This window comes from Engystomops pustulosus, chromosome 2, assembly GCF_040894005.1.
Source record: "Engystomops pustulosus chromosome 2, aEngPut4.maternal, whole genome shotgun sequence".
Classification (NCBI taxonomy): Eukaryota; Metazoa; Chordata; class Amphibia; order Anura; family Leptodactylidae; genus Engystomops; species Engystomops pustulosus.
Window position 1 is genome coordinate 199,039,208 of NC_092412.1, and position 17,859 is coordinate 199,057,066.

The 17,859-nt window shown below is 44.5% G+C and overlaps 1 protein-coding gene across 2 annotated transcripts in view; it reads right to left on the minus strand.

Moving 5' to 3' along the window:
• Positions 1-17,859, minus strand: part of SRPX (sushi repeat containing protein X-linked) — an 83,465-nt gene that overhangs the window by 2,536 nt on the left and 63,070 nt on the right. For both annotated transcript variants that reach the window (XM_072137806.1, XM_072137805.1), the window contains 2 exons: positions 8,491-8,624; positions 5,233-5,354 (listed from right to left, as the gene is read on the minus strand). In XM_072137806.1, coding sequence (XP_071993907.1) covers positions 5,233-5,354; positions 8,491-8,624 — 256 coding nt within the window. The remainder of the gene's footprint in view (positions 1-5,232; positions 5,355-8,490; positions 8,625-17,859) is intronic.

A 17,859-nucleotide genomic window follows, 5' to 3' on the forward strand; every position in this document is an offset into this window, starting at 1 on the left:
TTGAATAACTTTTTTTTATTTAGTTCCACTATAGGACATGAACAAGGAATCATCTGATTGCTTGTTCATGATAATACTCTGCAATACTGATGTAGGCTGACACTGGGCCTTTAAGATGACGCCATCTAATGGGACCATGCCATAGGAACGAATACGGTGTGGTGGTGGGGGGGCGATCGTGGGGAAAAAAACCCCCAAAGGCAGTTTAAATGCTGCGGTCGTGATGACCGCGGCATTTAAGGGTTAAACACCCGTGATTGGAGCCCACTCCGAAGGCAGGCGTGACTTGGGGATGTCAGTAGTAGATTACCCATAAAACCCTGTGACTCCTTATGCCAGCTCGGCTCCGGTGCAAAGCCGAACCGGCATCGGCTCATCGCCGTACTAGTATGGTGCTAATCATGGGAGTCCGTGCAGTACTAGTACAGCACGGAGCGCTAAGGGGTTAAAGTTGCACAATGCATCAAAACTTCAATACTGAAAAGCTTTGAACACTTCGATACCAGGGTCTTGTAATTTTTAGTACTGAGTAACTATGCAGTTCTAGGAATTCCCGAAGTAGTATCTATAAGACATTGTTGGTTACTGCACTGGTTTAACCCCTTAAGGACCAGGCCCTTTTTCGTTTTTGCGTCTTTATTTTTCACACCCCACCTTCAAAAATCTATAACTTTTTTATTTTTCCATGTAGAGAGCTGTGTGATGGCTTGTTTTCTGCGTAACAAATTGCACTTCATAGTGATGGCATTTAATTGTCTATGCCATATACTGGGAAGCGGGAAAACAATTCTGAATGCATTCTTGTGGGCGTGGATTTTACGTCTTTCACTGTGCACTCCAAATGACATGTCCAATTTATTCATTGGGTCAATACGATCACTTGGATACCAAATTTGTATAGGTTTTATAATGTTTTCATACATTTACAAAAATTAAAACCTCTTGTACAAAAAAAAAATTCTTCATTTTGCCGTCTTCTTGCGCTAATAACTTTTTCATATTTTGGTGTATGGAGCTGTGGGTGGTCTCATTTCTTGAGACTTTTGATGACGTTTTCAATGCTTTTATTTTTAGAATTGTACGACCTTTTGATCACTTTTTATTGAATTTTTTATATTTTTCAAAATGGCAAAAAAATGCCATTTGCGACTTTGGGCACTATTTTCCGTTACGGGGTTAAATGCAGTAAAAAAACATGCTTATATTTTGATAGATCGGGCATTTTCGGACGCAGTGATACCTAATGTGTTTATGATTTTTACTGTTTATTTATATTTATATCAGTTCTAGGGAAATATAATTTTTAATTTTTTTTTTATTTAAATTTTTTACTATTTTTCAGACTCCCTAGGGTACTTTAACCCTAGGTTGTCTGATTGATCCTACCATATACTGCCATACTACAGTATGGCAGTATATGGGGATTTTGCACACCATCTATTACAATGTGCAGATCGCACATTGTAATAGATGGCCTAAAACATGATAGCCTCTGATCATTGTGTGATCAGAGGCTGTCATGGCAACGGATCACCGCTCCCCGATGACGCCACGGGGAGCGACGATCGGAGCCGCCGGCTCGTTTATGCCGCCGGCAGCTTATGAAAGGGTTAACACCCACGATCAGTACAAGGACCGATCGTGGGTGTTAGCGACGGGTGCTTGCTTCATTGTGAAGCAAGCACCCGGCGTGTATGAAGAGGGCTCAGCCCGTGAACCCTCTTCATACTACCCCATGCGCAATAAAACGTACAGGTACGTCTTATTGCGCTATGGGGTTAAGGAATCCTTTCTAAGTAGAGTCTAGCAGAGCAGGAACCAACATCATTGAGCACATCACATTATCTTTCCATATGTGGTTATTCCACACCTCAGAGGGTAGCCTCTGCAGGAGCTTTACCACTGAACTATAGATTAACCTGCTGTCAATGGGAGGATTTTCAAACGCATCAGAACAGCTGAGAAGATATTTGCCTGATTAAATCGCTAACATTGCGTTTACAAAACACTCAGGTTAACACAATGTTAAGGTCTAAGCCAGGGGTAGGGAACCTATGGCTCGGGAGCCATATATGGCTCTTTTGTTGGCTGCATCTGGCTCTCAGACAGATCTTTAATAAATGGTGATGGCTTCTGTGTGTCTTAGACTGATCACTGGACACAGGCAGCAATGTTAGCGCTGCTTACGTTCTTTATACGACCCAGGTGCCATCGCCGCCATCGTCTAGGCCTGGGTCAAAGAGAAGAGCATGGGAGCAATGAGGAGCTGGCTGCAGGGAGCGCTGGTAAGTGGCTACCTATCTACTGGGGGTATGTACTGGGGCTACCTATCTACTGGGAGTATATGCTGGGGGTACCTATCTACTGGGAGTATGTGCTGGGGCTACCTATATACTAGGGAGCATGTGCTGTGACTACCTATATACTGGGGGGGCATGTGCTGTGGCTACCTATATACTGGGTGGCATGTGCTGTCACTACCTATATACTGGGGGCCTGTGCTGTCGCTACCTACATACAGGGAGGCATGTGCTGTGGCTACCTATATACTGGGGGGCATGTGCTGTGGCTGCCTATATACTGGGGGGCATGTGCTGTGGCTACCTATGTACTGGGGGGCATGTGGTGGGTGTCCGGATTTGGAGTAGTGAACCCCCTGGACCACCGTGGACTATGATGTAAGCAGATACCTGGGACCGGAATCCAAGTGGCACACGGTCTTCACCAGAGCCCGCCGCAAATCAGGATGGTCTTGCTGAAGCGTGGTACTACCAGGTCGTTCCACAGGCGCGACCTGTCCATGGTGGCAGCCAAGGATGAGGTACAGGATCACTAGGCAGTCTCGTGGACATGAACAGGCAGACGATCAAGGCAGGTGGCAACGATGCAAGGTAGGGGACGGAGCAAGAGGTCTGGGCTGACAGCGAAGGACCAGAATAAGGAACAGCTCCGGGGTCACAACGGGAGGTCAACACTTGGGAAGGAAACACTGTGGAAAGCTTCCTCATAGGCATGAAGCACTAAGATCCGGCGGGGAATGCTGGGAGCTGCCGGTCTTTATAGGAACCCGGGAAGTGGGTAGGGTGGCGAGCAGGCCCTTTAATTCTGCGAGTGCCAGGGCATGTGCACTGGCCAGCCGGGATGAGAGCAGAAACGTGGAGAGGTGGGTGAACTCGGAAAGGGGCGCAGCTGAGATGGGCACAGCTGTGCCTGTTATCCAAGACGTAGATCGCATGGGCACCTGTGACACCCTATCTACTGGGGGGCATGTGCGTATTGTACGGCTCTTACGGAATAACATTTTAAAATATGTGGCGACCATGGCTCTCTCAGCCAAAAAGGTTCCTGACCCCTGGTCTAAGCCATGTTAGGGCTTTAGGACCAAGCCGGATTGTCCTGTGTCATTATAGGAGTTTTTTTTAGATTGTTTTCTCATCACACATTTTACTTCAAATTAATAGACACATTTGGATGATATCATTTGAGTTAAGTTAAGAAAAAAAAACTGAAATTTGACAAAAATTTCAAAAAATTATTTATTTTCAAAGTTCTAAATTTTTTGCTTTAGGCAGGGGCCTCTGCACTGCACTTTACAACAAAGGCACAATGGGGGCGTGAGTAAGGTTTATTGTGCCTGTTCTTGATGACAGGTTCCCTTTACTGTGCTAGTATATAGAGATGTAGATTTTAAGATATTTATCTATGTATCATTACATTGTCCCTTTTATTCCTTTTTTTGTATAAAGCATAAAATTAATACCCGTAAATTGAATTAATAGAAATGTATAAGAAAAAATACTAATGATATATTTTATATTAACATTACCAGCACAACCATTACAATACCGTAAAATAATATTCATTGGTTTTAAAAAAAATGTAACATATAAATTATAGGCTAGATTAGCATAGAGTTTGTGCATTGCAAATCCACAGCAAAATGAAGTAGCAGCATAGTGTAGTGTACAGGATTTATGACAGTATCATACACACATTGCAGAAAAAACAGAATCGCCTCAATAAACCTTTGTAACACAAATGTCCATTCCCCAGCAGCGGCAAAATAAATGGATTGTATGCATCAGAAACCAGTTGGCTGTGGGATTACCACTGGGGCAATTCTTGCAGCCATTCTGCTACCATCTCCAAATAAACTATTTTTTTTTTTTTATGGCAAAGTAACATAAAGTCACAATACATAAAGTATTGTGATATTACATCAATTATTGCTATCAAATGTCTAATTCTGTTATAGGTGCTACTCTATGTGAAATACATAAGAAATTCTATCTGAATCTGAGAAAAGGAAAAAGGTTCCAGGATACATATTTAGAGTATATCCAATGCATTGTGCCCCATGAGGGGAGATTCATGATTGTTGCATCATTACCCCCCAAGTAATGCATCTGATATTATTTCATCGACTCTACACTTCTTAATAGAGTTGGATTTGTTAAGAAGGGCTCAGATTCATTTTTGATCTTTGTCCATAGTCCATAAACCTTCTCAATACAGAGATTTAAAAATACATCAAAATGCCATGAAATGCAACTACTAAATTTGATATAAAAGTAAAAAAATACGTCCTCAGAAATGCAACACCAACAGTAAGTTTACTTTCCATATAGTGAACAGAATTTTTTAGCTTTGCCTTATTAAAATATTAAAATTTCAATAATTGAAACATCATCAATAATTCACAGCCATCCGGAGAGCTTACGGTACTTCCAACCACACACTCCTCATAATTTGACCCTCAGCTTTTTCAGTAATTTAATAATAGATATTTTGGGACCATCAGCAAAACACATAATCATATATAGAAGTGGAAACAAACTGAGAGGAATAAGACATTGATAGGGATGAATTAAAACCACAATTTATATATTAAAATCTACTAAAATAGACATTGAAGAAAAGTGGGTAGACTTGTTATCTACAACACTAAATCAGAGTAATCTTTTATACATGTCTGTGTAAAGCATGTACTCTACAAAAACCTATACTCAACAAAAAACATTAAAAAACTCCAAATGCCTTGGGCTTAGCACTGTTACTAAATGCAAAGAGCAGGGGTGTTTGGAGGGAAGAAAGATCATCTTGTATAAAATGTTGTAACGATACATTTGTTTGCTTGTTCCCCCCCCCCCCCCCTAAGAAAAAATAACCCATGCATATTTTTTCAGCTTCAGTATTTTCAATTTGAAGGTCTTACAAATACTCTTTGCATACCTCAGCTGTAGTCCTAATGCAGGAGGGAGCAGCCTGCGTCCTATTCTTCCAATGTAGGTCGGATATACACCAAATAATTCAATGACTGTCACATGTCTTAAGTCCAAGCCACACTGAGCTTGCTAGAATTAAAAAGGACAAAAGAAATGAAATATTACCTTTCAAAGATTTCTTATTAATACAATAAACTGAAATAAGCCAAGGTCCCTAATTCTACCACAATGCTGCACTCCAGCATCAGGATAAAATTCTTCATGTTTTTATTATACCCATTAAAACAGGACAATGATGCAAAGCACCACAAGCAGCACACGACTAATGCGCTTTGACAGGAAATGTGTTGGTCGTGTGCTGCTTGCTGCTTTGTATCATTGCCCAGTTTCAATAAATAAATTTATCCTGACACTGGAGTGCCGGACCGTTCTTTCCCTTTCTACAATTAAAAAATAAATTTACATATTCACCTTCTAATGCACCCTGACCCTCCCCGTGGCTTCTCTTCCTTCTTCTCTTCACTCATAGCAGAGCGGACAGAGACACGTCCATGCGCTTTGCCCGCCAGTGCACACTATGCGGCAGTGTTACCACTGCTGGAGTCATAGGGGGTCATTTACTAAGGGCCCGATTCACGTTTTTGCGACGTGTTACCCTGTATTGCCCCGGGATTTTGCCGCACGTGATCGGATTGTGGTGCATCGGCGCCGGCATGCACGTGACGGAAATCAGGGGGTGTGGCCATAAAAAAACCCCAACGGATTCAGAAAAACCGCCGCATTTAAAAAAAAAAAAGTGTTGTTGGACTCGTGCTTACCTTCACCCACGATGGCTCAGTGAACTCCAGTGCGTTCCGATGCTCTTCAGCGCAGCAGCAACACCTGGTGGACGTCGGAAGAACTACCTTAGTGAATCCCGGCCGGACCCGAATCCACCGCAGAGAACGCGCCGATGCATCGCGAATGGACCGGGTAAGTAAATCTGCCCCAATGTGTGCATGGACGCCTCTCTGCTACGAGTGAAAAGAAGAGGAACCATGGGCAGTGTCGGGGAGCATCGGAAGATGGATATGGAAGTTTTTTTTTTTTTATATACACTCGTGTATGAGCCGAGGTGGGATTTTTCAGCACATTTTTTGTGCTTAAAAACTCGACTTATACACGGGTATATACAGTATATTCACTTTAACTTACATTTTCATGATAAAAATTTATAACTGATTTAACAAAATTTATCAGACAAATATCCACTATTAGTAGGAGTCATCCTAATATTTATAAAGTATAAATAAATAGATAGTGGGGCTTATTTACCGCAGACATCTTTCGTCAGATTTTCTGACGTTTTCGGGATTTGCTCCGCTGTGACAGGTGTTTAACTGGGGATTGTGGCGCACGTGATCAGATTGTGGCGCAGCTGCGCTGGCTTTCATGCGGCAGAAATGGGGGGGTATGCAGTTAGACAATCTGTCTGATTCGGACTGAGCGCGGGATGTAACTTTCAAATTGTGTTGCAAGATCAAACACTTACATACACCAGGAAGAAGAAGGTAAACTCCGGTGGACCTGAGTGAGTAAGCGACACATGCAGGATATCGGACCCACACTCGTATTAAATCACGGTAGAGTGCATTCCGGTCGGACAATGCACTTTTGGGGAATGCATCAGGACGGGTAAGTAAATGTGCCCCAGTGTGTGTGTATAAGTATAATATATGTATAAATGCCTGCTAGCTCAATATGAGATTATAGTATCTCTTCTCTTTATATGTACAGAGTGCAGATTGCTATTTAAGGGGACAGTATTTTCCTGCACGAGGCTGAAAGACTTAAATGTAGTGGTACAGTATTTGCAGGAACACCTCTGTTATACAGTTTGGGAGAAAGCAGCAACAGAACTAAATCATAGAGGTCAAGTAAGTTTGTTTTAAAGGACACCTGTCATCAGGTCTGTGTCACTTGTCCTGTCACTACTACCTGTTGGAGCAGCTCACAAGGATCCCATCCCAGCCTTTATCTAGTTATTCCATACATTAATAATTATAAAATCATGTATTCTGTATTATGTAAATGAGGCTGGTCACATGGTCAGAGGCAGTGATGTCACACCTGTTACCCCTCCCCTCTCCTCCCCCTGCTCATGTCTGTGTGTAATGTATAGTAAAGCATGGCTTGTGTGTGTGCTGCATCTGCTGACATGCTGCATCCTCCTAATACACAAGTGTGAGACACAGACATCAGCTACACAAGTACCTGACATGGCTGCACCCTGGAGCTGTTGTATCTCTCCTATACACACACAGGGTGCAGGGGGCGTGGCCACCAGCACCAGGAAGCACATCATTATACAGCCTCACATCATTACACAGACTGTCAGTCATGCACTGGGGGTGTGGCTGTACCTCCCACTCATGAATAGAGTGGACAGCTTGAATATGCTAATGCTTCATTGGACATTTCACAGGTCATTTGCATACAGCTTTAGGACCTCATTGCTTAGGTTTACAGGCATGTAGAGGGACAATGTAGGGATAGAGGTAATGCTCTCTAATGGCAGTTTATGAAAATATATTTAGATTAGGGGGGTTGTTTTGCATGACGGGTTCTCTTTAATTATCTTAAAGTGCAACAAAACTTTTAACAACATTTTATGATTCAGTGATAGCACATGATAATTGTAAACTTTGTAATATACTTTATTAAAGAATTGTGTCTTTCTTTTTCCCCCTGCCTTTATTGCTTTGGTCCATATGCTTTTTAACTCTTGCAGACCTGGATAGACGAATCTCCTTAAAGTGCTTAATTATCAAAGGAAATATGTATGTAAAGAGTTAATATTTGGCCTTATCTCTATGCTATGTATGGGGCTTCACTGCTCACTACAGGATTAAGAAGAAGAAAGAAAAGCACAGAGAAGCTGCTTATCTTAATGAAGTATATGAATAAGTTAGCTATTGATACCCATGATTCATTTCAGAAATAAAAACAAAATTGATTCAAAGGTTTAGTTATGATTTAATATAAAGCTACGATAAAGCAGGCGTAGAAAAGTTAAAGTGTTAAATGTATGAGATGCAAAGGGTGACTGCAAATCACTCTGGTGTCCGATGTATCTTAGTAGTAAATAGTTAAATATAAGGTTAGGACATGCTGTTTCAGAACTTGATATTCCAATGATGGATGTACATTAAATTATTAATGAGATTATAATTGGATATTAGAATCCATTTACAAAAACACATAAAACTGCATTTTGTTTCCATACCTGTAGTGTTCCCACTTGTAACCTGTAGTAAAAATCAGCCGCAGTAGGTGTCGATATTACTAATATTCTTCTTTTTTCATAAAACTGGTCCAAAAATTCAACTGCATTTTTTAACCCAACATTAATATTCATAACTGCATAAAACACACAAAAACAATATTGAAATACTTGCATTTCCTTACAAGTATGTAAGCACTGCATATATAATTATTTATAAAACTCATGAAAAACATAGATTGTTAATAATATGAGACCATTTCTTGTTAATATGAATATTTTGTGTCTTAATGAACATAATCCTTCTGATTTCAATACATTTGGAATAAAATAGTGTGGACATAGTACATTGTATCGCTTCACTAGTTCCATCTCTACACTTAATCTTATCAGCCACTAGGGGATAAGGCATGGATTCTCCTACCAGTAGCAACAATTAATATAATGTGGTGAAATATTGCACAGTTCCTCTAACAAGGTGAACATGACATATATTACAATATATTACACACTATTGTATGTATCATGTTTTATTCTATCATCACAGGAAAGGAGTAATTAGATGAAGACAGATAAGTGTACTTTCTCCCTCAGACCTAAAGCAGCCCTGGATGTACAGGCATATTAAATAACCACAGTTTTAGGGGCTTTTCCAAACCACTCTATCACCCAGTTACTAAGTGACCAGTCGACCCATAACCTAATACTGAGAGACTAATGATCAGATTCTCACAATCTACATTTATTATCCATCCAAAGGATAGGTTTAAATTATTTGATCAATGAGAGAGAGGCAAAGCTGGTATTCTCACTGTAATGTCCAGCGGGTTGTGGACTGTCTGTAGTATCCAACCGGTTTTGGGCCACACACCAAGGGAATTGCCCATGGACCTTGAGTATTGACCCTTTCAACCCTATACAGGGATTAAGACTTTGCTGCAGAAAGAACGTAAGGACGCTACCTCCTACGGTGATCCAGCTATGGAGAGATGCTGGTGCATGACACTGAGGGATCAGGCAAACAAATAGTTAGGAACAGTCTACAATCAGGGAAGGCAGAAAAGTAGCTGAATCAGAAAACAAGCAGGAGGTTGAGGCAGGCTGCATATCCATGGTCGTACACAGATGATCAGGATCGTAGTGAGAGAAGAAATGCACAAAATCAAAAGTAGATTCAAAGCACACACTCACAAACTTTGACACTCAGGCATCTCTCTTTTGGTACCAGAGGACTGTACTTGAGGTCTCCGTCTGGCCAGGGCCTATTAGTATAAGACAGACAGGCCGCATTAATAAAAGGAAGTAATACTTGTGCCTGCCCTAGGACTCAGGAGTCATTGTCTGTCAGCAGAACAGCAGCACTATTGCCTGCTAACTCCAGTGACTTCGAACCCCCCACAGACTGTCGCTGTTACACCCACCAACATGCTTCCTGTACTTGCCGAAAACTTTGAATGGAGCAATGATCAAGCCTGCTTACTGATATGCCATTCACAGTCTATTTGTCTTTTTAAGATACAATATGTGAATGTGCAACATCTTCCACCGGGGTGTAACCTTTATGGGCTTGGGGGCAGCTGAGTGGCTGGCTGAGCACAGCCTAGCGCTCAGCGGGTTTGCGGACACTGGCTACCGGAGGAACAGGCTTCATCCATACCGAGTAGGTATCCAGCATATAGATTTGCAAGAAAAGAGGGAGATGCTGCGGATGGGTGATAATTCTCCTTGGGGAACTCCCGATGTAGGTGTAGTCTCTTTTGCATGAATGGTAAAGGGGGTGCCCTTGATATTCGCAGATTTAAGCAGCAGATTCAAGGTTGGTTCAGGGTTGCTGGTTGGATGGTGTTGGGCAAAGGTTGCTCACAGCCTGGTATTGGTGGCTTCAGGCTGGAGATGAGTGGCTGCTTCAGCAGAGGGTTTTAGAGGCAGGCCCCAATATATCTCAGGGTCCTGCAGTAACAGGCCTGGTCTGGTCGGAGATGTGTGCTGTTCCTCAGTACTCACAAAAAGAGACCATTACTTTCCACCCCAAGGGTTTTTAGAAACTTCCCATGGGATTGGTCACCCCAGGTTATCCAACCAGCACCATTGTAACATAGGTTATTAATGTGACATTTGATTGGTCAATATTAAACAACTTTCCTTCTCAGGCAGATATTAACCAACTGCATTACCATTTATAGACACCAGTTGACTCAAAGAGGTGATCAATCTCTATGAGACACATTACATCTATTAGGAGTTCAAATTCGCAACACACTGCATTGGCATGGTTGTTACAAATACAGCTAAGGACCCTATTTCAGCGATCCAATTTTAGGCCCCATGCACGCAAATGTAATGGGGACCAATATATCCAGCCACACCATTTGTGGCCAGATATCAGTCCCCATAGGCGGTGAGCCATGAACTTTGACCATGCATGGAGAAATATAGGACATATCCTATATTCCGACATACTAGGTTTCTCTATGGAGAGGGGAGGGGTGAGCAGTGCATATATTCATGTGCAAGGGGTCTTATACATCAAATATCTTTTATACAAAAAAGTTTAAAGGGAGTCTGCCACCTCTCACCTGTTCCACAAACAAAAAGGTTTATAAGATTTACAGATAATTTCTTGTACCTCAACAATTCTCGGGATCGCATGCTAGTGTAATCCAGAGGATGATATAAATCGTCCAAATGCAGCAACGGGCCACAAATTAGGACAATCTATGTTATCCCACATCATCAAGCAGTCAATGAATCAAAATGATAGCCTAATTTGAATCACACATGTGGCCTACATCCTGTGCAACATATTCATTTTGTGCTTTTTATTTTTGCCTAGTTATTCGAAAAGGGTATGACTTTCCAAAAAAGGGACAGGCTGATTTAATCCATACCTATACGCCAGTGGCAAAATTCTATATAAAGACCCAACAAAACTTGTGCTGAACAGTCTAGAGATGCACCCAATACATATTCTGCATTAATCACTGTACTAGATTGTGGTTTATTTTACACAGTCTAGTATAAATTCATATTGTTTAGCATTAGAGATGAGCGAGCACTAAAATGCTCGAGTACTCGTTATTCGAGACAAACTTTTCCCGATGCTCGAGTGCTCGTCTCGAATAACGAGCCCCATTGAAGTCAATGGGAGACTCGAGCATTTTTCAAGGGGACCAAGGATCTGCACAGGGAAGCTTGGCCAAGCACCTGGGAACCTCAGAAAAGGATGGAAACACCACGGAAATGGACAGGAAACAGCAGGGGCAGCATGCATGGATGCCTCTGAGGCTGCTTAATCGCACCATTATGCCAAAACTATGGGCAACAGCATGGCAATGACAGAGTGACCGAAAGAGGCTAGATAGCATCTAAAACATCCAATAATTGACCCTGACACTATAGGGGACGGCATGCAGAGGCAGCGGCAGCAGCGGCAGGCTAGAGAGTGTCTTGGCAACATACCCCAAATGGACTCAGGCTTAAAACCAATGGGTGGCAGAGAGGAACCAAAGGAGGTGAGCAAGAAGCGCTCAAATAATATCGGTAAATGATAAAAGTTTGCCAGTATATTTTGTGGATTACACAGCAGGGTGGCTACAAAGTTAACAAGTTTGATGAGGAAGCCATGAAAACAACCCAAAATTCTGCCTGACACAGCTCGTTTGATAAGGGGACCATGTATGGAGGCAGTGAACTAGTAGTAGATTAAAGGTGCTGCAGTTAAAACTATGTTAGTTGGATCTTGGGATGGAGCTGGCGCTCCGCTGCCAGGCGAAGTTTCGCCAATCCAAGCCCCTGTCTCTAGGCTACTCCCCAAACAGCACTTTTAAGAACCTTTTGTATAAGATCAAGTGTAGTAGCGTTCTTATAAGTTTAGGATATGGCGGGTGAGGGGAATGTAAACAGATGCGCAAGAAGCGCTGAAATAATATTGGTAAATGATAAAAGTTTGCCAGTATATTTTGTGGATTACACAGCAGGGTGGCGACAAAGTTAACAAGTTTGATGTGGAAGCCATGAAAACAACCCAAAATTCTGCCTGACACAGCTCGTTTGATAAGGGGACCATGTATGGAGGCAGCTATATGGACTACTTTTGGAGGCAGCTATGGCGATGACGTGTGGAGGTAGCAATGGAGACAACGTGTTAAGGCAGCTAAAAAGACGACGTGTGGATGCTGCTATGGAGACAATGTAATTTGGATAGTGCCTGTATGTGGCAGTCCAAAAAAGTTTTCAAACCAGAGGAGCAGGTAGCTGGTCCTCCAGAAAAATTACATAGATTGAGTGCCTGTATGTGGCAGTCCAAAAAAGTTTTCAAACCAGAGGAGCAGGTAGCTGGTCCTCCAGAAAAATTACATAGATTGAGTGCCTGTATGTGGCAGTCCAAAAAAGTTTTCAAACCAGAGGAGCTGATAGCTGGTCCTCCAAAAAGATTAAATAAATTGAGTGCCTGTATGTGGCAGTCCAAAAAAGTTTTCAAACCAGAGGAGCAGGTAGCTGGTCCTCCAGAAAAATTACACTGTATGTGGCACTCCCAAAAATTGTTTAAAACAGAGGACAGGGTAGTTGGCCCTCCAGAAAAATTAAATACATAGAGTACTATAGCCAGAGCCAGTTGGCCCTGGCAAAAAAATAGCCAGTTTCCTCTGCTTTAGTGTACAAAGAGGAGGAGAAGGAGGACAATGAGGAGGAGGAGTGCATACATTATTCAGGTTCAGCTTCTTTCACCTGGTGGAGAATGGAAATGCGGAGAAATCCAGGCTTTATTCATCTTGATAAGCGTCAGCCTGTCAGCGCTGTCAGTCGACAGGCGTGTACGCTTATCGGTGATGATGCCACCAGCTGCACTGAAAACCCGCTCGGACAACACGCTAGCGGCAGGGCAGGCAAGAACCTCCAAGGCGTACAGCGCCAGTTCGTGCCACATGTCCAGCTTTGAAACCCAGTAGTTGTAGGGAGCTGTGTGATCATTTAGGACGATGGTATGGTCAGCTACGTACTCCCTCACCATCTTTCTGTAAAGATCAGCCCTACTCTGCCGAGACTGGGGACAGGTGACAGTGTCTTGCTGGGGTGACATAAAACTGGCAAAGGCCTTGTAAAGCGTACCCCTGCCAGTGCTGGACAAGCTGCCTGGTCGCCTACTCTCCCTCACTACTTGTCCCACAGAAGTACGCCCTCTGCCGCTAGCGCTGTCAGAAGGGAAATACTGTTTCAGCTTGTGCACCAGGGCCTGCTGGTATTCATGCATTCTCACACTCCTTTCCTCTCCAGGGATGAGAGTGGAAAGATTTTGCTTGTACCGTGGGTCCAGGAGAGTGAATACCCAGTAATCGGTGCTGGAATAAATTCTTTGAACGCGAGGGTCACGGGATAGGCAGCTTAGCATGAAATCTGCCATATGCGCCAGAGTCCCAACGCGCAAGAATTCACTCCCCTCACTGGCCTGACTGTCCATTTCCTCCTCCTCCAACTCCTCCAACTCCTCTTCTTCTGCCCATACACGCTGAACAGTGAAGGACTGAACAATGGTCCCCTCTTCTGTCTCGCCAACATTCTCCTCCTCTTCCTCCTCATCCTCCTCCACCTCCTCCGATATGCGCTGAGAAACAGACCTAAGGGTGCTTTGGCTATCAACAAGGGAATCTTCTTCCCCCGTCTCTTGTGACGAGCGCAAAGCTTCCGACTTCATGCTGACCAGAGAGTTTTTCAACAGGCCAAGCAGCGGGATGGTGAGGCTGATGATGGCGGCATCACCACTGACCATCTGTGTTGACTCCTCAAAGTTACTCAGCACCTGACAGATATCAGACATCCACGTCCACTCCTCATTGTAGACTTGAGGAAGCTGACTGACCTGACTACCAGTTCTGGTGGAAGTTGACATCTGGCAGTCTACAATCGCTCTGCGCTGCTGGTAAACTCTGGATAACATGGTCAGTGTTGAATTCCACCTCGTGGGCACGTCGCACAACAGTCGGTGAGCGGGCAGTTGGAGGCGGCGCTGCGCTGCCCTGAGAGTGGCAGCATCTGTGCTGGACTTCCTGAAATGCGCACAGATGCGGCGCACCTTCGTGAGCAAATCAGACAGATTGGGGTATGTCTTGAGGAAATGCTGAACTATGAACTATTTAACACATGGGCCAGGCATGGCACATGTGTCAGTCTGCCGAGTTGCAGAGCTGCCACCAGGTTACGGCCGTTGTCACACATAACCATGCCTGGCTTCAGGTTCAGCGGTGCCAGCCACAGATCAGTCTGCGCCGTGATGCCCTGTAATAACTCTTGGGCGGTATGCCTTTTATCGCCTAGGCTCAGCAGTTTGAGCACCGCCTGCTGTCGCTTAGCGATGGCACTGCTGCTGTGCCTAGAGCTACCGACTGATGGCGCCATGCCCACGGATGGCGGAGGAGGTGGAGGAGGGGTGGGAGGAGGAGGAGGCATAGAAGGCCTTTGAGACCTGGACCGAGGTAGGCCCCGCAATCCTCGGCGTCGGCAGTATATGACCAGCCCCAGGGTCAGACTCGGTCCCAGCCTCCACCAAGTTAACCCAATGTGCCGTCAGCGATATATAGTGGCCCTGCCCGGCAGCACTCATCCACGTGTCCGTGGTCAGGTGGACCTTGTCAGAAACGGCGTTGGTCAGGGCACGGAGGATGTTCTCTGACACGTGCTTGGGCAGGGCTGGGACGGCACATCGGGAAAAGTAGTGGCGGCTGGGGACCGAATACCGAGGGGCGGCCGCCGCCATGAGGTTTCGAAAGGCCTCGGTCTCTACCAGCCTATAGGGCAGCATCTCCAGGCTAAGCAACTTGGAGATGTGGACGTTGAGGGCTTGGGCATGTGGGTGGGTTGCGCTATACCTCCTTTTGCGCTCCAGCGTCTGGGGTATGGAGAGCTGAACGCTGGTGGATGCTGTGGAGGATCGTGGAGGCGAAGATGGGGTTTTCGCACGGGAGGTGTTTGGGCCGGGGTCCTGGGCAGGGGTCTGACTATTGAGTGGGGTGTTTAGCATTCAGATTCCTGCGCATACTGGTGGTAGTTAAGCTAGTAGTGGTGGAACCCCTGCTGATCCTGGTTTGGCAAAGGTTGCACACCATAGTCCGTCGGTCATCCGGTGTTTCTTTAAAGAACCTCCAGACTTCTGAAAATCTAGCCCTCGCCACGGGAGCTTGACTACGGGCAACATTTGGCGCTGATGCACCAGCTCTGGCCCTGCCTCTCCGTCTGGCCCCACCACTGCCTCTTCCAACCTGTTCTGCTATAGGACTCGCCTCCGTCTCAGAAGCACTGTGTTCACCCGGCCTATCAACCCAGCTTGGGTCTGTCACCTCATCATCCTCCGATCCCTCAGTCTGCTCCCCCCTCGGACTTCCTGCCCTGACAACAACTTCACCACTGTCTGACAACTGTGTCTCCTCATCGTCCGACACCTCTTTACACACTTCTTCCACTACGTGAATAATGTCATCATCACCCACAGACTGCGACTGGTGGAAAACCTGATCATCGGAAAATAGCTCAGCAGCAGGACAAGTGGTTTGTGACTGTGGGAAGGGTCCAGAAAACAGTTCCTCAGAGTATGCCGGTTCAAATGCCAAATTTTGGTGGGAGGGGGCAGACTGGGGGGAAGGAGGCTGAGGTGGAGGAGCCGGAGGAGTGCCGATTTCAGTGACATGGGTGGACTGCGTGGAAGACTGACTGGTGGACAAATGGCTAGAAGCATTGTCCGCAATCCACGACATCACCTCTTCGCACTGTTCTGGCCTCAACAGTGCTCTACCACGAGTCCCAGTAACTTGAGACATGATGAACCTAGGGAGTGTACCTCTGCGGCGTTCCCCTGCTCCCCCATCAGCAGGTGGTGTCTCACCCCGCCCAGGACCACGGCCTCTGACCCCTGCAGTAGTTGGACGCCCACGTCCACGCCCTCGTCCTCTACCCCTAGCCCTCGGGTTAAACATTTTCCAAATTAAAGTGTAAACTTGAAAAAAAAATTTTTTTGTGTTTATTTTTTTTTAGTTTTTTATTTTTTTTAACAAAACGATGCTATCCTATTGCTATGGCTAGTTTCTAACCTACACTGACAGCACACAACTGGATTTTGTGCTTTGCAAGAGGAGTTTGAGCTATAAAATGAAATACAGCTAAAAAAAAAATAAATCAGCAGACTCTGCCTAATTCTACTCAAACCCCTAATAAATTGTCCCACTTCGGTGTTGGAGGTGGATATGCGTGTCACTAAGAGCTAAACACAACGGTCGCAGGTCTCCCAGCAAATTCCTCACAGTATGGTACTAGCTGCACTACTAGTGCCAGCAAGCCCAGCCACAAGCAAACAAAAAAAAGGAAAATATAACGCTATTGTAGGCCTAAGTAAGCCGTTGGGGTTCTCCTATGGCTATTTTCTAGCCTACAATGAGAGCACACTGCTTTGCAAGAGGAGTTTGAGCTATAAAATGAAATACAGCTAAAAAAAAAAAAATCAGCAGACTCTGCCTAATTCTACTCAAACCCCTAATAAATTGTCCCACTTTGGTGTTTGAGGTGGATATGTGTGTCACTAAGAGCTAAACACAACGGTAGCAAGTCCCCCAGCAAATTCCTCACAATATGGTACTAGCTGCACTACTAGTGCCAGATAGCCCAGCCACAAGCAAATAAAAAAAAAAAAGTATAACGTTATTGTAGCCCTAAGAAGGGCTGTTGGGTTCTTTTAGAATCACTCCTGCCTAACACTATTCTAATAGAACACCCTAACGCTTTCCCTGACCAGCAGCAGCTCTCTCCCTAGCGGCATCCAGACACAGAATGATCCGAGCAGCGCGGGCAGCGGCTAGTCTATCCCAGGGTCACCTGATCTGGCCAGCCAACCACTGCTATCGACGTGTAAGGGTACCACGTCATGCTGGGTGGAGTGCAGAGTCTCCTGGCTTGTGAGTGGCTCTGTTTCTGGACGCCAAAAAGCAAAACGGCGGGAGATGCCATTTTCTCGAGCGGGCGAAGTATTCGTCCGAGCAACGAGCAGTTTCGAGTACGCTAATGCTCGAACGAGCATCAAGCTCGGACGAGTATGTACGCTCATCTCTATTTAGCATTAGATTTGCCTCATTGATCATGTTAAAAAAGAAAGTTCTATTTAGTGTGGCAATTCCACTTATTTAATTTTTTTTTCTTCTGTCAAAAGAATATGTGGAGAGAGAGAACAGGGAAGATAAAACGAGGAGAAGAAGAAGACAGCCTGTGTCGTCTTTCAGTCCTTCAGTGTGATTAATAGCACGTTACAGAGCGGAGCAGTGGATGTAATATCAATTAGATTACATCTAGAGCCAGTCGGTATATATAACGCACTTCCTATGATGTGCAGCACTG